Source organism: Tenrec ecaudatus, chromosome 6, assembly GCF_050624435.1.
Source record: "Tenrec ecaudatus isolate mTenEca1 chromosome 6, mTenEca1.hap1, whole genome shotgun sequence".
NCBI classification, from domain to species: Eukaryota; Metazoa; Chordata; class Mammalia; order Afrosoricida; family Tenrecidae; genus Tenrec; species Tenrec ecaudatus.
This window is the reverse complement of record NC_134535.1, coordinates 7,351,797-7,372,837: the sequence shown is the minus strand read 5'-3', so window position 1 is coordinate 7,372,837 and position 21,041 is coordinate 7,351,797. Positions and strand designations below refer to the sequence as shown.

The 21,041-nt window shown below is 57.6% G+C and overlaps 1 protein-coding gene across 2 annotated transcripts in view; it reads right to left on the bottom strand.

The window, feature by feature from the left end:
- Positions 1–7,657: 7,657 nt before the first annotated feature.
- ARFGAP3 (ARF GTPase activating protein 3) overlaps positions 7,658–21,041 on the bottom strand; it is a 57,130-nt gene continuing 43,746 nt past the window's right edge. For both annotated transcript variants that reach the window (XM_075553532.1, XM_075553533.1), the window contains exons 12-16: positions 19,178–19,294; positions 16,822–16,945; positions 15,980–16,070; positions 9,826–9,947; positions 7,658–8,581 (exon numbers count right to left, since the gene is read on the bottom strand). In XM_075553532.1, the coding sequence (XP_075409647.1) occupies positions 8,564–8,581; positions 9,826–9,947; positions 15,980–16,070; positions 16,822–16,945; positions 19,178–19,294 (472 nt within the window). In that variant the 3' untranslated portion in view covers positions 7,658–8,563. The remainder of the gene's footprint in view (positions 8,582–9,825; positions 9,948–15,979; positions 16,071–16,821; positions 16,946–19,177; positions 19,295–21,041) is intronic.

Here is a 21,041-nt window from a genome sequence, read left to right as displayed (position 1 = left end):
TGACACAGCCTCTCAGAACCGCGGCTTCTCATCTAAGCACCGAGGAGAAGCCTGTCTTACATGGGCTCAGAGATGATGTGTGCAAAGTCCCGAGTAGATGCCCTGGTGGTGATGTGTCCCTCTTCCTTAAGAAACCCCACGTGACTCTGCCTGTCCTGAATGACATCCTGGTCACCTGCTCCACCCACTTCCTCCCATTGTGGTTCCCACAGGTACACCAGCTCTTCTCTAACAACACTCTTGTTGGGCCAGGAAGTGAGCCCTCACTAGAACAGAGGCAATTGGAATCCTTCCCTGGAATTCTGTTTGCCCTGGAGTCAAGTGTGTTGGTTTCCTGAGGCTGCTATTAGCACTGACCATAAACAGAGTTGCTTCAAACAAGGGAAACATATTGTTTTGCTGTGGTTCCGAGGGTGGGGTGGGGGCAGCTGGTGGGGGGTTGCTAGGTGCCCTGAGTCCATTCTGACTCATAGCAACCCTAAGTCCAATAAAACTGAACCCCACCTGGTCCTGTGTCTTCCCTGCACTTGCTCTTGGGTTTGAGCCCATTGGTGCAGCCATGGTGTCAATCCATCTGTGGAAGGTCTTCCTCTTTTCCGTGGCCCTGTTACTGCTGCAAGCAGGGAGCCCTCCTCCAGGGACTGGTCCCTCCTGACAACACGTCCGAAGTACGTGAGACAGAGTCTCGCCACCCTGGCCTCTCAGCAGCTCCCTGGACGGACTTCCTGGTTGGCACTCCAGTGTGCTTGCAATTTTCCTTGCCGGCACCAGGATTCAAAGGCATCGATTCTTCTTCCATCCTTCGGATCCAATGCCCAACTTTCACATGCGTTGGAGGCCATGGAAACTTGTGGCTCGGGTCGGGGAAACTTCAGTTCTCAAAGTAACATCCCTGCTTTTCAATACTTCAAGGTCCGATGAAAGTAGGTCTGATGCAATGCACTGCATCATTGATCTTTCCCTGGTGGTCAAAGTGCAGATTCCGGGTGTCAACTGGGCTGCACTCTCCCCCACAGCTCCAGAGAAAGACCTTTTCGTGCCTCTTCTAACTTCTGGGAGCACCAGGTGTTTCCTGGTCGATGGCGACTGGACTCTAATCCCTGCCTCCATGGTCACCTGGCTGTCTTCCCTCCGCGTGCTTCCATGTTGGGCTGGGTTCTCTGGAGAAGCAAATCCAGCGACAGAAAGAGATTTCTATCAGGAAACGGCTCACGCAGTGGTAGAAATAGGTCAGTCCAGTCTGGTTCAAATCTGCAGGTCAGACGTAAGCCTTGGGCTTCTCTTGACTCTGCAGCTGTGGAAGCAGATGAACAGGAAGTGAGAGGACGATGCTGGAGGGCCCCAGGCTGGTGGAGGCAGAGGTAAGTGAATCCAAGGTCAGCCGAATCAATCCAAAGTCGGCAGCTCTCTGACAGCTCCTGGGACCAGCGGGCAACCCAAGAGGAGACAGATAACCCTGACGTGGGATCCAGATCCAGCAGACGGTGAAGATCTGCTCAGGGGCTCTCTCATACCAAAAGCCCCGCCCCTCCCCCCCAGGAGATGTCATCAGGCTGTCACCTGATGGACAGGCTGGGATCCACCTCTACCTTCTCCCAGGAGAGTCTAGTTGATGTAAATTCTAACCATGACAGCTTCTCGATACATTCTCTCTCTCTCTCTCTCTCTCTCTCTCTCTCTCTCTCTCTCTCTCTCTCTCTCTCTCTCTTTGTTGTGGGGAGGGAGCTGACTATAAAGGTCTATTTAAGTTGAAGACCACAACAAAGAAAACCTATTTTCTCATCATAATCTGTTGCCTTACCAAATAATATCTTTGAAAACATCTTCGTTCTGTCGTTATAAAGTTCTTGACATAGGAGAGAAAGAGAATCTGTAAGGAGGGCTGGTAGACCAGACGGTCTCGTCAGGACTTCTGGGTTGTTGATTATGACTCAGTTCATTTCACACCACCCAGCTCCACTCATGCCGCCTTGCCTGTCGTACCCTCCACTGCCACCACCGCCACCACCACCACGGCCACGACCACCCAAGCCACCAGGAGCACCCACCATCTCCTCCCCTGTCATTGTTCCCCATTCCCATTCGTCTGACATCCCTCTCCTCCCTGGTAATCCAGCCCATCTCTGCTGTGGCCTCCCATTCCAGAGCCGCCTCCAGGAGTGGACCGACTTCAGGAGGGGCTCCATGCATTGACTCTGCGAATTACTTCTCCCTTTAGACTCGACAGCTGCTGCATCTTCACAAGTCACACACTTGCCACCTGCTTCTGCTGCTGCTCTGCCCCCAGTCCAACAGCAATCGCACCCCCACTGGGTTTAGTGGGAGGAGAAATTAGCACTGTCGCCTCCAGTCACCCGACCAGGCGACCCTTTCATACAGACAAAGCGACCACCATGAAAACTTGACCGTGTGTCTGTCACCAGCTCCCCGGCACCATCTCTTCCATCTCTCCTCCTGCCATCAGAGCCGTCATGCCTGTCGTTAGCACAGCCACCATGGCCATCAAACCTCCACGACATGCCCGCCCAGCTCAAGATCAGCGCCCGCTTCCTCCTACTGGTCCCTCCTCGGGTGCCAGCACTCTTCTCAGTGGGTCACCACATCATTTGACTTCGCTCCTGCTGCCTCTAACATTGGCAACAGCCCTGTGCCCCACGCTCCATGTGTTTCCCCGGAGCCTTCTCTGCTCCCTCCCTGGAAGCAGCCTATACAAAGGCCTCCCCTGGGCCTCTCCCCTGAATGATTTTCTGCCCCCCAATGGCAGCCCCGGAAGTCAGGCTGTCCTGTCATCATTGTTCCATAACCCTTCCCATCGGCTCCGCAGGCAGCAACTGCTGAGCCCCCTGCCCTCTGATAACAACTCCAGTCCCATGCGGTGGGGACCCGCATTCCTCCACTCCGACATTACGCTAACGGCATCGGCAGGGACTCCATTTCTAGGAAGACCCCCGCCATAGGGACCCTCGGTTCACAGTCAAGCCTGACCCGCGGCAACCCCCTACCGCGGAGGACTGCTCCCCACCGTTGCCAACACTGACATCTTCCCAGAAGCAGGCTGCCACCTCTTGCGCCCCTGGAGCGGCTGGTGGCTTCGAACAGCCAACCCCCTGGTGAGCAGTGGAGCACTTAACGCACATTCACAGGTCCAGGGGTACGGGTGGGCTGGGGGGATGTTAAGGCTTGACCACATCGCTTCGAAAGACCCAGAGCAGCCAGTGTCTGTCACGTGGAGGGAGCCGCCCTGTCCCACCAGTTGAAAAAAGTCGCGGAGCATGGCAGGGAATGGAGGCAGCCGGTGGGGGGGGACCAGGGGTGAGGATCCCTGCTGGTCTGGCCTTCCTGTTTCGAGGCTATTCCAGGACACCTGTGCTGCCCTGCGGCGCCTCCCCTTCTGCTCGCACTCCCAAGCCCCCCTCAAGGTCCAGCAACAGTGCCAGACGCTCTGCTCTCATCCAGCCACCCCCGACTGGCTTGCGTTGGCCACAGGCCCCCCAACCCCACCCTGCAGCCTCATAAACACGTTGCAAGCTTGGGGGAGTGGTCTGTGGGGTGGGGTGTTCCTGGGGGGAACCTGCACCCCTTCTCTCACTTGCCCTCCTCCCTCCTCGCCTTGTCCCCGCACCCGCGAGGTGTGTCCCCTTTCCTCTCCCCTCAGCCTCTCCAAAGGCTCCTGTTTCAAGTGCTACAGAAAACCACCAAATCACGCTCCACAGACCCCCTGGTGCTCTGTAAACAAGTGCCTGGGGTCTCTGCTTACTGACCCCCTACCTGAGCCTTCCTAGGTTCTGGCCACCATTTCCAGCCCAGGGTGGGGGCAGGGCTCTTCCCTGGATCTTTTGTGCTGGGCTTGCCGGAGACAGCAGAAGGCAGGACAGTGGGGTCTGAGGACCAAGGGGTCTCTAGAGAGTGGGGTCTGCCAATGGGGTCCCCAGGAAACCTGGAGGAGCTGGGGTCTTGGTCTCCATTGGGGTCCACTGGGTCAGAAACCCCACATCTGGGCCCCTCGGCCTGCCCTCTGCCTCAGAAAAGGCCTTTGTCTGCAGGGGTGAGGCTCTGTCCGGCCCAGAAGGCTCTGTCCGGCCCTCCACACAGAACCACGCTGATTGGCCTGCCCTGTCTTTACACACAGGGCCTGGGAGGGGTTGCCAGGTGATGGCAGGTGGTCCTTTGTGCTGGTGCACACCTGCTCCATGGGAAAAGACCGAGAGGGGGTGCTGATTGAGACATGGGTGTGGCCGTCTTTGAGGTGACTGCTGGGGTGGGGACTGCCAGGGCCTCACCTGTTTGCTTCAATGCCACCCAGGCGCCTCAGTCCCAACCTGCAACGGGGCCTTCTTCCCATGGACTGCCTCTCTTCCTTTCTTCACTGATAGATTAAGGGCGTCAGGCCCTCCCCTCCACTCCTACTTTCCCATCCCCCTCAGGTACCCCGTCTCAAGAGAAAGCTACCGCATCTGGGGGACCAAACACAAAAACAAGCCAGCTGCTGTCACGGGGGTCCTGCCTCCCATGACCCACGTGTGACGAGCGGGACCACTGTGCTGCTGTCTCGCTATCATCCTTACCAAGCCTCATCTCCAGCACGCTCTTCCTCCGCACTTCCGGCTGCATTCAACGTGCCAACCTTCCAGGTAGGAGGCGACCTTACCCCGTCTCTAAATCCCACCCGCTGCCCAGCTGCCAGGCCTATCCTCCTAGTGCCTTAGGCACAGCCTTGGGCTGTGGCACTCACCGCAACTGTTCCTCTGGCCTGAGAGGAAGTCTCTGCCTCCGTGTCCCTCCTCTTCTCTGGGCCCTGGAATGGGGACCATGTGGGCTTTGCGTCTCTGTGTGACATCCGATGATGCCAGACTCGTCACCTTCTGTCATGAAGTGTCATCAAGTTGGCCCTGACTCAGCACGCCTAGTCCCCACCTGGGAGACAGGCTGTTAGACAGGGTTCTCTAGAGAAACAAAACCAGGACACTAATAATTTTATAAATAGATAGATAACACAAGAAATAAAGTTAATCTATAAAGCAGTACAAATGGCTCAGTGCAACTCACTTCCATGAGACAGCTAATACACTGACAGTCCTTCAAGTCTTGAGGGCTGCCGGGTGCAAGTCAAGGAAGCAGACAGCTGAGTCCTCCGTGGAGCAATTCAGGCTCTCCGGCCACAGACAGCAAACAGCAAGGCAGGGCACCAACAGTCAGCCAGATGACAGGGTCCGACAGTCCCCAGCTCAAGAGATGTACCTTCCAGTAGTGTGGTGAAGCAAGACTTGAAGGAACCTCAAGCTACAGTGACACGGTCCACGGGTTAGGTGTCCCACAAGAGTGTGGCTTACAAATAGAGGCACAGAACAAGCAAGGCAGCTGCACACTGGTCCGGCGATCAAAGAGCAAGAGCGAAAGCGGCTAGGCTCCCTGAACTGTTTCTCTCTCCGCCTTTCAATTAATCTCACGTGTTCATTGGCCATGTTGACACAACAAACCTACCTATCACACAGGCCCAGGGCAGGGAGGTGAGGAACAGGGTTCCCTGCCCCTGGGTGCCTCTGTGCCTCAGTTTCCCTGTTTATAAAAGCAGTTCACGATGATACTGACCTCATCTCACGGGTGCCCAGCCAGCCCTGCAAACCTTTGACTAGGTCAGGTGGGCGAGTATTTGGGGGTTCTTTTCTATTACCCCCTCAAAACACAGGGATGCTGCTGGGAGGACTGGCTGCAGGCTCGGGAGACGATGGCCAGCCCCTGAGCCAGCGCAGCTCAGCGCCCCATCCCCGCACAGCCCGAGAGGATCAGTTTGCCTCTGGGAAGCTACTGGGGGCGGTAGGGGGAGAAGGAAGTGGTACGGGACAGAATGGAAGTCGGACTTGGTATCGGATTTAGCAGTGTGACCACTATCAAGTGCCTTTGTCTCTGACCCTCAGCTCTCCATCTAGAAATGGCCACCTGACCACTCGTTTCTCTCCCAGAATGACTGTGAGGACGACCTTTACTGTATGGAAAGCAGTCGTGAGTCTCATGTCTCCCACCTGTTCCCTTGTCCTTTCCACACGGAAGCTTGCTTCTACTGGAGCAAGAACTTGAACCACCTTCCCCCGTCTCCCTAGCAATAACTCAGAGTGGACCTGGGTCAGAGTTCGAGCCCCTAAGAAGAGAAAGGAGGGGAGGGGGGTCCTCATCGCCCCCGGGTATTTAAGAAGCAATGTCCTCTGGCCCTCCCCTTCCTCCTACCTGGAAAGTACACTGGATGGCTGGAGTCAGGCAGCCGTCTAGAGAGCATGTGCATGCAGGTCAGACTGTGAGGCTGACAGAGATGGAGAGCAAGCCTGGCCCCAGGTGATGAGATGCTGCTATTCCACCAGCCCCAGGGGGCTTACCTCCCGAGTGCTTCGATGCGAAAGAAGAGCAAATCCCTCTGTGGCCATGGCGGGGGCTCTGCTACCAGTGTTATTGTGGCCAGGAGGTGCCGCTAGTCGGCTCTGACCATAGCAACCTTACACACAACAGAAGCAAACACTGCCCGGTCCTGGGCATCCTCACCATGCTTCCTGTGTTCGAGTCCATCTGGCTGACGGGTTCCTCTCTGTCCCTCTGCTTTGCCAAGCAGGATGTCCTTCTCCGGGGGCTGCTCCCTCCTCTCATGCGTCCAAAGTACTTGAGACCAAGTCTTGCCACCCGGGCTTCTCGGGAGCCCTCTGCTTGTACTTGGGCTGGGCTGGATGTGTTTGGTCTCTCGGCCGCCGGCGGTGTTGTCATGCTGCTTGCCGGCACCATAAGTAATTCGGATGCATCCATTCTCCTGCGAGATCCTTCTGGTCCATCATCTTGCACCCGCCCTTGAAGGGCTGGAAATAGTATGTGCTGGCCAGGCACAACTTAATCTTCAAAACATTATCTTTGCGCTGTAAACAGACCTTGGTGGGCAGAGTTGCCCGATGCCATCCATCCATCCATACGTTTGATTGGCGGGCTGCTGCATCGTAGACCCAAGCCAAATGGCATCTGTTACCAGAAGCTGAGTGCCAATCTTAACGGACCCCGCTCCGTGTGTGACCAAGAGAAAGTCCTTTGCCACACAGCAGCAACGGTGCCATTTGGCTTGGACCTTGTGGAGAGGTAGGTTCAGACTGTAAAATCACTTACTGTCTGGAATCATTTGGAGCATCCCCTACCTGGCCTGGAGCCCATGCCTCGGGATTCTCCTCCTTGCCTTCTGAGCGGTTTCTGGCTCAGCCACACGCAACTTGTCTGTCTCTCTCCTGCATCCTCCCTACCTCTCCTCCACTCCGCCCCCACGCCTGCTGAGTCACACACACATACCACCCCACCCCCACCCCCCTTTTCTATGCAGGCTCTGGAGGATGACACCGCCCCTGGGGGCATGCCAGTGCCTGCCCTGTGGTGGAGGTCACCTGGCACAGGTAAAGTACTGGGGCCCAGGCCTCTAGGGGAAAGAGTAGAGCTAGTGGGGGTGGGGGGAAGGGGTGGCCTTGGGCAGTGGCTCCTCACTCCCCCATATTTTCTATAAGAAAATACTCTTGTGACAAACAAACCTTCCATTTGTGAGTCGGTCTTCATTCAAATGCATGACCTCCACCAAGCCCTGCTCCCACCTGAGCGCCCCCCCAGCCCCCCACGTTTCTCATAACAAACACCAGCCACACAGTCTGCTGCAGCTCTTTATTCTGTTTCCAGGTCTACAAATTTGAGCTTTTAAGAAAAATTAATAAAATAGTCCATGAAATCACACTCTCGATTCATTCCATTTCTGATACCGTTTATAGTGTAGCACGATCTATTTCATCCATGCTGTCTAAAACACAGCCAAATTAGATTTCTTTATTCATTATACACTCTGGCATTTTAGGAAAGCCAAGATCAAGATAAAAAATAGGAGCAGAACTAGCCAATTGCAAGGCTCCTGCCCCAGCACGGTTCCGGGCTGCCAGTGGCTTGGTCCCAGCGGTGGGTGCCGGCTCTGTGTGAGCTGTCGGCCTGGCAGGCCAGACCCGGATCCCTGGCAGTGCGAGCGCATCGGCTTCTTGAGACCATACCGGAAGCCACTGCTAAACGCAGCGGTCACCTAAAGAAGCCTCCTACGGCGGGGCGACAGCATGAAGTGTTACTTTGAAGTCACCGCACTGTGGACACAGAGGAGGGGGCGTGCCAAATCAGGCTGCCGCCGGCCACTGCAGGGGTGGGGGTGGGGTGGAGGGGTGGTTTCTACTCTTTGCTCCTTTTGAAGGCGGTGCGACTTGCCAAGCTCCAGGACTGAAGGTTCCCAGGTGGCCCCTTGGGAAGGCCATTGTCTGCAGACCACCAGTGGTGGCTGGAACCAGGGAGTCCACAAGAGTGGAATGATACTTGGACACGGGTGGGGAGGTGGGCGAAACGGAACAGAGAGCTGCTACATCAGACAGGAGGGCTTCTCCAGGCAATAGGAAAAACCGAAACGCTGTAGACCATGTGGAAAGGACCGAGACCCTGCGCAGAGCCGTCTGGTCTTCCCTGCGGGCTGAGCCGTGGTCCCTGGTGCCCTGGCAGCCGGCTTCTCCGGAACACGCTGCCGGCATTAAGAGCCGTAGCGATCCTAGAGAGAGGGGACACAATAAAGCCACCAGAGCTCAACGTCCCGTGCCTTCAACACGATACGAGGACAAGAGCCAGCGTCCGCCACAAACACTGAGCCCCAAGGAGGCCGACGGAGGGCAGTGGGCATGGCAGCAGGGCCCGGGTCTGGCGACCCTGCAGGAACTTGTTTGTGCCTGCTGTGATACATATTAACCCGCCAAAGAAGGTGGTTTCTCTGAATAATTCGATGGAAATGCTCATCACACCAGAGCAGCATATGCAACCCTGTTGACCACTAACAAACAAACAAACAAACAAACAAACAACTCACTGCCCGCGAGCCCAGGGTGGGCAGTAGAGAGCCTCATCTCCCTCCCATGGAGAGGCTGGTGGTTTCAAACTACTGACCTGGTGGTGAGCATCCCAACACCTAACCACTACGCCACCATTCCTCATTTAGCCAAGGACCCTCCTTTTAACTTTCAAAAGATAGGCAGGGAAATCCAGGACTAAAATCAAATACAGCAACACGCTAGCCCCGGACACAGCACGGACATCTACTGGGCCTCAAGGCGGCAAGCAGCTGAGCCTGGCGTCCCACTGGCGGAGCCTCGAGGGCCGGGTGCTGGCGGAAGTCAGACAGCAGCACAGGACACTTACTGGGTGACTCCGCAGACAGGAAACATTTAGAACAGGCAGAAGCTGACACACAGGAAGCAGACCAGGGGTGGTAGGGCTGGGGGCTTCCTGATAGATGGGCACTGAGCTTCCGTCGGGGTGAGGGCGACGTTTGGGAAATGGGCATTGGTGATGGTTCCGCAGTCCTGTGGGTGGAATTCCCCCACGAGGGTCGGGCTATGGCAAATGCCATGTCCTCTGCTCCGTGCAGCCAACAGGGCAGGGTGCAGAGGCTGCCGTGGGAGGCGGGATTCCCGGTCAGTTTCATTTCCTTCTTAATGGTGCTTCTTGTTCAGCACCTGTCTTTTCCAGTGGGGTACAGGGGCCCAATAATGAGCATGAGGATTCCTGTCACCACACCACCCCCCAAGTTGGACACTAGACTGGGTTAAACAAGTCTAACTGAGAATTTCTGGCGTTGCCAACATCTTGGGTTATATTGTAGCAAACACACAAGTGATGTAACAAAGAGACTTAACCCGAGCTTCCCAGAAGCCTGGGAGTGGTCCAACTCTCACTTCCCCAGCGCCCTCCATGTGCTCCCTCCCCCCCAGTGACCTCACATCCGCACCCCGCCACACTGACCTGGATGGACGTCATGACGCCATTGGCAAAGACGGAGAGCTTCCCGGCCACGGACCTCACGCCCTGCTTGAACTGCGCCATGTCAGGCGCCGCAGGCAGCACGCTGCTCAGGTTGTAGTTCCCTGCGCACACGACACGCAGCGTCATTAGGCTCCACACCAGGAGGCCCCCGAGCACGCCCCACGCCCTCCTGCCCCTCCACACCTGGCAGCTGTGGTCACAGAAAAGGACTGGGCGGCCCCACCATGGACCGACCAGCTGAGAGAAGACACAGCACCGGGGTCTTCAAATCCTTGGCCCTGCCACTTCCAAGCTGGGTGCTTTTGGACAAGTCCCTCACCCTCTCTGGGCCCTGTACTCAGCCACCCTCCGTCCCAGCCACAGTGGGCACGTGATCCGGCCTGGCCAATCAGAGCCTCCTCTGGGAGTCCTTTACTGGAGCGAACTAAGATGAGACTCCTGCTCCCACTCCTTCCTCCAGGAGGGACAGACCGAGGGAGTCTGTCTGTCAGTGCACAAGAGAACAAGCCAGAAATGGAGAGAGTCCGGTGACTCGGTTTTGTCAGGTGCAGAAGGCAGCGTGCTGTCTGTCTGTTCAGGCCTCTCCGGTTTCCATTCTGACGGTCCTGAGGCCCCCGCCTGCTCAGACACACGAGGGACAGCATGTGGAGCTAGCACAGGCCCAAACCTTGGTTTCACAACTCCTCTGGGGCCCCGGGGCCTCAGCGACTGTGCCCCGGCCACACCTGCTGTCTCTGAAGCCACAGAAACCTTAGCCTCATGCCTTCCCATGAGTTAGAGAGGATGGCCTTGTCCTGCAGGTCAGTCACTACACTCAGAGCCCGGGACCCTGGCCACCGTGGGGACATTTCCCTGCTCCACACCGCAGCGCTGGGCGTGCTGGGCAGCCACACGATCCGGAGCGATGGGCACCACAGAGCCAGGGGGCTGGTCAGCTGGACCAGAGCTCGGCCCGCAGTTCCTGCTCTGCTTGAGAGCTTCCGAGTAGAGCGCATCACGGAGGCCCGTCCAGCCGCGCTGGGGCAGGGCATGTCTGCACCATGGGGTCTGCCACCCCCTCAGAGCTGACCACCCACTCACTGCCCTCGGTGCCACGTGGCCCCTCCTGTGTCCTTCCCGCCTACCGCTGTGAGCATGTGGAGGTCAAGGGGGCAACAAGATGGCAGAGCCTGAGCTCTGTCCCCCCAGGAACACGCACGCGCACATACACGCAGTTTCCCGGGTCAAGAGAAGCCACGTGAGAACCACAAGTGGGCGTGTTCCCGTGGCTCAGTGCTTACGCAACTCCAGTCCGCACTTCATCTCGACGCCCTCACTCCCAGGCCACCTAACGGAGTGTGGCAGCTTGGGCAGCAGAGGCAGTCCCTCCCTGGGACCCCCACCACCCCCAGCAGGCCTGGCACCCGGCTCGGACAGGCTCCAGCTCTGGTATCCGAGCCGCCCTTGGTGGTGGCCCCCGCCCTGCTGGCAGCTGGCTGTCAGCCACATCCACACTCAGCCCCAGGGCGGCTGGGGCAGCGGTCACAAGAGCCTCCTGTGCGGGTATGATCATGGGTGTGAGGAAATGACGGCACATGGTCCGTCCTCAGGAAGAGCCTCCTGACCCCTGCCCTCGCTTGGCTGGGTCACCAGGCCATTCCCAGAAAAGAGGGCACGGCCCGCTAGGACAGCAGAGAGGCGGTGACGGCAGTGGTGTGCACAGCTTGCTGGGTGCCGAGAGCAGGCTGGGGTGGGGGTGGGGCCGCAGGGGGTGTGCCCACAGTCATGACGTAAGTGGGCTATCAGAAAGCGCTGCAGGGTCCAGGCAGACGGGGGGGGGGGCTGAGGGTCAGCAGTGAGGAGAGTGGAGGGTCCAGTCGACCTGGTGCCCCAGAGCCCTGTGTCCAGCAGGTGCACTGCTCGCTGGGGCTGGAGGGCCTGGTCAGGCTGTGTCTGTTGGGCACTTGCTCCACAGAGCAGGGTCTCGCTCATCTACCTCCAGGGTGCAGGCTCCTGCAGGCTCCCGAGGGAGCGTGCTTTCCTGTCGTTAAGTCCTGGTTCTGGTCATCCTGGCGGCCCCGTGTCTCTTGCTTTGTCTCCATTCCAGGGAAATTGGCACATGGTGTTCGAGTAAACATTTATCTTCTGAAGAGCCTTGGAGACACCCCCCCCCCTGCCCCTGCCCCCGCAGCCTCTCTCTGACATCCTTTAACTCCATGGGTGGCTGGGCTCTCACACACCCTCCCTCCCTCCTGAGCAGGAGCAGTCTTGCTCCCTCCCACAGGTCGGGGCTTCCACTGGCCTCCTGGACTTCATTTCTGAATCTTTCCCACAATGCCCTTTGTTGCCCAATTGCCTTTGGCCTGCGGATCCCAAGACTTATTAGGCCTTTGACCTCAGCATTCTCCACCCTCCTGGTGGACACACTGTGTGGAGCATTACAGACTGAGGATGACAGAGTGAGCCCGTCGCTGCAGCCATGATGGCCATCTGCTCCTCGACTTTACCCAGCAGGATGCCACTGGCCTCTCCTGACCAGGTGCCCACAGTCTGTGAGGTGAGGAGGACTTGCCATTCTCTCTTCTGAGGCGCACCTGACTGCACTTCTTCCACGCCAGACTTTGTTCTCTGGCAGTCCCTGTATGTCCAGTACTCATCAATAGCACCAGAATGCAGATGCATGGATTCTTCCCGGATCTTCCTTCTTCAATATCTAATGCTCATAAGCATCCGAGGGGACTGGAGAAACTATGGCTGGGGTGAGGCGCACTTCAGTTCTTAAAGTAACCTCTTTGCTCTCCAGCACTCCAAAGGGGTCTCGTGCAGCAGATTTACCCAGGGCAACGCGCCGTTCGAGCTCTGACTGCTGCTCCCAGGAGTGCTGACTGCAGATCCGAGCACAACTTCAGCCTGTCCTCCGTCTGGCATGCTGCTCCCTGTTGGTCCAGTGGTGCGGATGTTGGTCTTCTTGACCTTGAGCTGTGGTCCATCCTGAAGGCTGCCATCTTTCAGCTCCGTCAGCAAGGGCTTCAAGTGCTACTCAGAGTGAGCCAGCCAGGGTATATCACGGGCTGTACACAGGCCTTCCTCCCACCGTGATGCCACTCTTCCTCACATGGTCCAGCTCCCCAAAGCACCCGCTTTGCATGCAGGTTGAACAGGTCTAGTGAGAGGAGACAGCCCGGAGGCACGCCTTTCCTGATTGTGGACCACACAGCATTCCCGGCTCTCTCTGAGCTACTTCCTCTCGGTCCATGTACAGGTTCCGATGAGTGTTCTGCACAGGCCGCCCACTGCTGAGGGGTTAGCCACTGAGCCTCGCTAGCTAGTTACTGCCAGCCACTGATGACCAGCAGCCGAGCACTGTCCGATCCAGCACCGGGAGAGGAGCCCTAGGTGGGACGGCGCACACCGTGCGACTGAGGAGAGCTGCCGTCCCAAAGCGGGAGCCGCCCTCAGTGATGTGGACCGAGCAAGAGCTTCCGGGACCTCCATTTGCTGGCGGGCAAGAGTCACCAAGAGGAGAGACCACCATGAACAGCTATTCGGCATTGGAACTTGGACTAGACAATGTACGAATCTAGGAAAATTGGAAGTTGTCAACCATGAAATGGGGTTCACAAAGATCGGTATCCTGGGCATTATGGACAGACATACAAGTAGGTTGGTGGAGGTGAGCTTGTCTGTGTGCGCAGAGAGAAGCGACACTGAAGTCCAGATGTGTAGCCACGTACATCACCAGGGAAAGTTCTCAGGTAGAACCAAACACCGTGAAACACTGGTTTTCTCAGTTTTGAAGGCGTGGGACCTTGAGTCTCATAGGGCAATTCGGTCGGTGGGCACAGCGCTGTCCACACAGCTCCTGTTCTTCATCCCAGTGACACGAGTCACAGCCAGTGTCCTGGAAGCTGTCCAGAGAGCAAAAGACTCAGAAGGACACCACGTCTCACAGAAGACACTGGCCTGCGTGCCCCGGGGCTGTCCCTCCTTGAGCTAGGGCCTCATCTGACGCTTCTCTGAGGCCAGAGGGGCTAGATGGTGCCCAGCCCCGACTCCCGACCACTTTGATGAGGGCCTCTGTCGACGCCCCGACGAAAGGGAGGGAAACATAGACCGACCAGAGGCCGAATTCTTAAGAAGCGCAGGCTTCCTGGGCCAGGTGAGGCCACCAGGTCCTGAGACCACTGCCCAGAGATGCTTTGTGAACGTGGGCCCTCCATGACTCCCTGATGTCACTTTTTAGCAAGATGACAGAGCGGCCCACAAAGAAAGGCTTTGCCCATGAGTATGAGAGCGATGTCCCAGGAAAGGGGGGGGGGGATTAAAGATGGTTAGGCCTGAGCAGGGGCTGCAATAAGGGGACAGAAAGTGAAAGAATGGAATCTTCCCAGGAACTTTTTGAAGTCCCTCATAGGACAGGCACCACAAGGCCAACAGCCCAGCTCGGGAAAGACGAGACGACTGGGGCGGGGGGAGGGGTGGGGGAGAGGTGGGGGAGGGTGGGGGGGTTGACAGGGAAACTAGGGACAGGACATGGAGCAAGCTGACCCATTGGGAAAGACATCATGAAAGTCCTCGAATGATCCGTGGAGATACTGTCCGACTCGAGCCTCATTCACCTTTTCACCACGCACACGACCCAGTCACTGTCTGTGACTCTGCCCTCTTGGGTGGGTCCCTCCGTAATCGGGAAGAAAAGCAGGACTCCCACTGTCCCACCGGTGGTCTTGGCCATCTCAGAGATGCGGCGCAGCTAGGGACTGGCTCTGCCCTTCTCTTCCCAATGTGTGTCAGCGGCACGAGCGGATGGGCTGGGGTGGGGTAGGGACCAGGGAAGAACTCGGATCGAAGGCCCCCAGCTCCGAGGAGACAGGAGCGACGATTCCCACCATCCATATGACAGGCTCGTCCTGCATGCGTGTTCTCGACAGACAGCTCTGCTCTGCTCTGCACTCGTCTGCAGACGGCCACAGCACTGGGGCTCTCAGTCACAGGCCTGAGTCCACAGCCCCGAGCACACTGCACCCCACTGAGAGGCACCCCCATCACGTCATTGGGGCGTCACCCGAGTTATGGTGAAGCTGGCCCCCAGGCGGGAGCCGGCCAGAAGAGGCGCAGACCAGTGAATGAATGCCAGCTCCCGCTCTTCCCTGAAATGCACTTTGCAGAAAAAGTAAATATTTAATCAGCATTGCTCTGGGGTGGACGCTGCGGGGTCATTAGGCATATTTCTGGCAGAGGGAACGTAGTGTGGGTCCGCTTGGCAGCAGGGGAGCTGCAGGAGTTGGGCTGCAGGTGTCTGGGCGGCTCAGCCCCCAGCATGCACTCCCATTACAGCCAGCATTTGTCCAGCACCCACACAGACTCATCCCCGAAGAAAGGCAGGAAGCTCAACATCCGGAGCCTCAGTTTCCCTCCAACACACGGCGAGTGCCTCACAACCAAACAGCAGTGTTTGAGAGTGAGATTCCCTGGAGCCTGACCACAGAACCCCAGGGGTCGGTGGGTGACTGTCAATGATATTGGCCTCTGGGTCTGACTGACATGGCTGGGGGTGGGGGTGGGGGTGGGGGAGGCAAGAGCTGAGATTGGCCAAAGGGGTGGTTACAACAGAACGGTGCTCACCAAGAGGCTAGGACAGCCAAGTTCAGAGATGAGAACGCAGCCTGTGAGCCTAGAAACCTGCCCCTGTGAATACATGCTACAAGGCCCCCAGCAGACACCCACCCAGTCAGGGGCAGCAGGCCCTTCCCCAGTCAGAGAGTGGACCCTCAGCCCGCCCCAGCAGACTGGACACCAGCACACCACCACCTCAGTGAAGTAGGTCCATGGGACCTTCCCTCTCTGGCCTTGTCCCAGCCCCTTGGCATGCCTCTTAGGCCCTGGCCCAGCTATTGGCTGCTGCACCAGCTCACTCCCTGATCCAGGAAGAGGCCCTGCAGGGGACTTAGCAGGTGACCCGCTTCCTGGCCTGGTCACCTCACGGCAGGCCTGCACAGGACCCCTGCTCTCCCAGGCTGGCAAGGTGATGGGGGCAGCAGAGGCCCTGTGGGGAGGGCAGCTGGGAAGTGGGGAAGGCCCCAGCTGGAGAAATGCCTTCCTGCTGGGGACATGAGGGTGGCCATCCTCAGACGTGTCCCCCTCCCCGAGTTACCTGCCGTCTGCTTCCTCTGCTCATCAAACAGGTCAGCGGAGCTGATGGAGGAACTGGCCGACAGCCGTTCCAGCCGAGCTCGGGTTTCGTACTAGGAGAAAAGAGGCCACGGCATGAGACAGACACGTGTTCCCCAGACCCCTCTCCAACAGTGGCTGGAGGCCATCCCCACCTAGAATGAGCAGCCTGGGAGCCTCACACACTGAGGCCCCAGCCTCAGGAAGCTCATGCCTGTCTCAGGACAGACAAGCGGATACACAGCACAGCACCTGGGGGGAAACCAGAGGGCAGGAGAGCTGGATCTCAGCGGGCAGGGAGGCCCTATCGAGCTTGGAGCCCCCACCTAGCCAGCCTGAACCTGGGCACTGTCGGCTTGAGAAGGGGTGCGTCCGAGGGGCATGGTCATTGTGAGCCCATCATCTCATCTGCACACGGGGGACAGCAGGGCTTCCCCCAGGGCCTGTCCACAGCAGTGGGGGTGCTAGTGGGCACTAGAAGCCGCCTGGCCTGTCCCTAGGTCATCGTTGTCGTCCTCGGCCCCTGAAGATGATCCCACCTACTCCCCCAAACAGGCTCACACTGCCGTCCCCAACAGGAAAATCCAGCTGCAGACAACGTCACCTGACACTCCCTCGGGAGCCTGGGAACAGCTGTCCAGACGTGGTGGGTGCAGGCACAAGACCTGCCTTCCAGCCAGTTGGCCGACACGACACACTTTGAATCCAGCCCCCGCCCACCCCCCGTCCTCCCCAGTGCGCCTCTTTCTCAGTCTCAGTCACCTCCTCAGGGGACCCTCCCCTCCCCCCACATCTCTCTTGGTGGGGCCTGCACGGGGCTCTCACGTCAGCCTGCGCTTGTCTTCCAAAGTACATATCTGAAGAGATGGCCTTGGCGTTGCCAAACTTCCTCTGCGCCTCCTCTGTGCTCTCGGCGGGCTCGTGGTCTGGCTTGCGGCGGGCTGTGGGTCTGCAAGGAAAGAAGCGACATGGATCCCGGCCTTGCACATGGGTCACATACATGTGCCAGTAAGCGCGACATGTGCACACACACTGCACAGCCCGCAGCTGCCGTGTGGCCGAGGGATTCGGGGCGCTTTCAAAGCCTGACTAGTCTAATAAGGAAAGGACACTTCCAAAGACGGGACGGTGGCAGGAACGTCTCTGTTTCAGCCCCCGGGGGCCCTCAGAGGGCTGCACAAGTGTGCGTGCGTGGCCCTGCTCCCGGGGCCCCGTCAGACTGAGCGGATCCCCCACTCGGCCTTCTTGCTTGGAGTGTAGACAGGAGAGTTGTTTCACATCAACAGGGAAAACAGCCCCTAAAATCTGCAAAACCACGGCCACAGCAACTGCTGTCACAAGCGCTGCCAAGGACAGACAGACAGCACACCCGCTTCCCGGAACAGATGGGAAGAATCCAGCGCAAGGGCCAAGTGTGAGGAGACACCACCCTCCCGGCCAGCTCTCCCAGTGCTGCCGGGGACCAGGAAGGCCTCCACTGACAGGGCAAGGGGCTGGGAGAAGGTGAACCACACACAGCCCAGAACCCCATCCCATGTTTGTGTCTGCGTTGACACAAAACCGTGTAAATGAAAACTGACGCTGACTTTAATCATCATCCCCCTAGCCCGGGGCCGCCTGCCGTCCTTCCGCGGGAAAACGACGAGCTCAGCAGTCACGAGGGCACGGACACACACGCACCAGGAGGAGCGAGGGAGCCCTAGGCTCCGGGCCCACCTCACATAGAATTCCGCCCACAGGACAGGCGGGAACAGGCCACAGGGAAGGTCAGCGAGTGGAGCCGTGGCTGCCAGAGTGGGGACGGTGGGCAGGCTGGGGTGCCACGGCTGCTACAATGGGGTCTCGGGGAGTTTGGGGCTGACAGAAAGGTTCTGTAGTTTGATTGATTCTGGTGGCAGTGACGGGATCATGGACACGGTGGAAACCTGCGCGACTGTAACCCATGTGAACAATAACTTAAGGTGATGTCTCCCTGTCTGAAGGAAAGCAGAGCCGCAAGGAGGCCGTGAGTCCACAGGATCGATGGGCAGTGGAGCACACCTCCCCTTGCCAAGACCGGAATAACTAGACGGTGCCCGGCTACCACGCCCAAGGGCTTGGCCTACGATCAGCTTGGGAAGGCCTGGACAGAGTGGGAGAAATGCCAAACAAAATTTACCATCATAAAAACGACCAGGTTTGTTCCTCAGATAGAGACACGTGGGACCCCAAAGACTGGCCCTTAGATGCTCTTGGAACCCACCCCTAGATCCCCCTCTGGCCACCCAGCAGCCGGGCCTAGAGAGTGAGCACAATGCCGGAGAGGACTGGGCTCCTCGGGGCCACGGATCACTCTGGACCGAAGGGCAGCCTTTGGTCCGGGACCCAGCTCAGACAGCAGGCAGGTAGAGCAGGAAAGAAGGAAAGGAAAAAGGAAGTCCAGGGAAGAAGTGAATGCCGTCACACGAGGAAACCACAACGAACCTTATGAGACAACACACCATGGATACATCGTTGCATGGAAAATGAATTTGCTCTGCACACAATACCTGAACAGAACACAGACGCCTTTAAAAAAAAGCCCAGACCAACTGGGGCACTTGAGACCACGGACACCCTGAGCTTATTGCTCTGAGGTACTCTCGAAGCAGACGTTGAACCCAAAATATCCCGTGCCCACCTCAGAGCGAAATGACCCATCACGACCCGAAATCAGACCGTCCCCCGTGAGCAGAGCTGGCGGGCTCCAGTAATAAGCCATCTCGAGAGATCAAAAGGCCAACACTGTGCAGCAAAGAGAAGAACCCGGGGCAGACCGGACCCCGGAGGCAGAGCCCATCGCGCACAGTCAAAGGGAAGGCTGACACGTCGTGGGAAAGGTAACTCAGCTCACGGTGCAATTTGTGCAGAAACAGTCAGATGGAGACCTTCACGGAAAAGACAAGACAGTGCGTGGCTAGTTCATACGTGGCCCCTGGACCTGCGTGTGGCGTCAGTCTCGCCAGGGACAAGACCAGGCACGCCGGACTCTCCCACGCTGAAGACGACTCTGACGTGCCTCCTCTGATTCAGAAATACGTGCGTCCCATGAAAAGGGTACTCAAAACCAGTCCCTAGTCTGAGAAAGGTTTGCATGTCCCCTGCGGGTCACTGGTTTCCGCAGAGACAAGAGAGGTGACACTGAGCACCTCTCCATCCATACCTGTCTGAAGACCCCGCGGTTTTCAGAATGGAATCCGTGTCCTTGGTGGCCTCTTGTTTCCAAAAGGAGTCGGCACCGTCCTCCCAGCTCCGTAACTCCGCCGCTTCGTCGAAGTACCTGCATGGATCAGAGGAAGCCGCTGCGTTGGGATCGCCTCTGCTTCCTGAGGTTAGGAGTGACCACGGGACTCCATGTGGCCAGTGAAACAGGCAGGTGCAGGCATGTTGTGACCACAGCCCCCAGGCACATGCACAGCACAGAGCAGGTGGTGTCCTCGAGGTGTCCACCAGCCTGGACGACTGCGGTGCCACTCGGGGGACACGTGCTCTGGCTAGTCACCTGTCCCCACAGTGGACACCACACGAGCAAGAGATCAACCACTCTTGTGACAAACCCTGGAGATTTGGGGGGTGTTTTTACTGCAGCACAACCTAGCTACTCGGGCAGTATGGGGCAGCTTCAAGTGCTGTCCCTCCTGGATGGACATACCCCACTGTCTGCAGGTGGCAGCCATCCTAGATCGACATAGTCCATTGTCTGCCCAATTGTTATTGTTGTGTGCCGTGCAGTTGCTTCTGACCTGTAGTGACTCTGCATGAGAGCGTTCGAAAAACCCCAAACCAAAGCCCCGGCCATCGAGCCAATGCCTACCTCACAGCGGATCTCCAAAGCGTTGTGAATCTTTACGGGAGCAGACAGTCGCGTCTTTCTCCCGAGGAGCGAGTGGTAGGTGTGAACTGCTGATCTCAAGTTAGCAGTCCAACATTTGGCCAATATGGCTGCCCTGCTCCTCATCGGGGGTTACGACAAATGCTACTGAGCTTGGAGGGCTGAGCTCCCGTCGATCCCCTGTGAAGCATGGCGTAAGGAGCCATCCCAAGAGTCAACTCAAATTCAGACTGCCACCAGGTTGATTTTGACTGATGGCAACGCTACAGGACAGGAAGGCACCCCTCCCTCTGGGTTTCTGAGACTAAAGCTCTTTACAGGAGCAGGCTGCTTCGTCTTTCTCCCGAGGAGCGCCTGGAGGTGAAGTACCACTTAATGCAGGTGATGCTGAATAACCTCCCGTGGAACCAGATACACTGTTGTTGCCCCTCACTCACTCTCCTTCTCCGGGCCTGGAAACACCCCTTAAGATCCCTTGGTAGAGAGCTTCAATGTCAGATCACCACCCCTCGCCTGCCCTGTGTCCCGCTGTGGTGACTTGCATGTGGTTGAGATGCAGCGGCTATGCCACTGGGGCGCCATATGCCAGCCGGTTGGCTCAGGGGGGACAGGTTTCAGCAGAGCTTCCAGACTAACAAAAGACGAGAAAGAAGGCAGAGGCTGGCCATGGAAAACCTCACTTGGAAAGCAGCAGGCAGAGAGCCAGAAGAGGAGGCCCTTCGACAGCAAGTTCGACCGGGGACCAGCTGCCGCCTCGGAGCTGAGTGGACACAATGACGGGACGGAGCCAAGCATTCAGAACCTTTGATGGCTGGTGGGACAGGCCCCCAGAGTGACCAGAAACAGCTGCCAATGCCCATTAAGAATAGAAACATGGAATGTACCAAATAGGAAAGGCGGACGTCATCGAAAACAAAGTGGAATGCATCGAGATCAGTAACCTCCTTGGCAGCAGTGAGCGGGAACAGACCGGCACTGGCCACTTTGAATCAGACAATCACTTGGCTGCGCTCTATCGGGATGACAAATTCAAGAGGGCGGTACGTTATCATGGCAACACTCTCCTTGCTTTCCCCTGACATGTCCTAGTCTGGCAGGCATGCGTCTGCCCTGTGAATGAAGCTGGCCCCACTGTTGGTGTAAGCAGTGTCTGGGCACTTCAGCGTCTGGCCTGTACGCGTCACCGAGTCACATA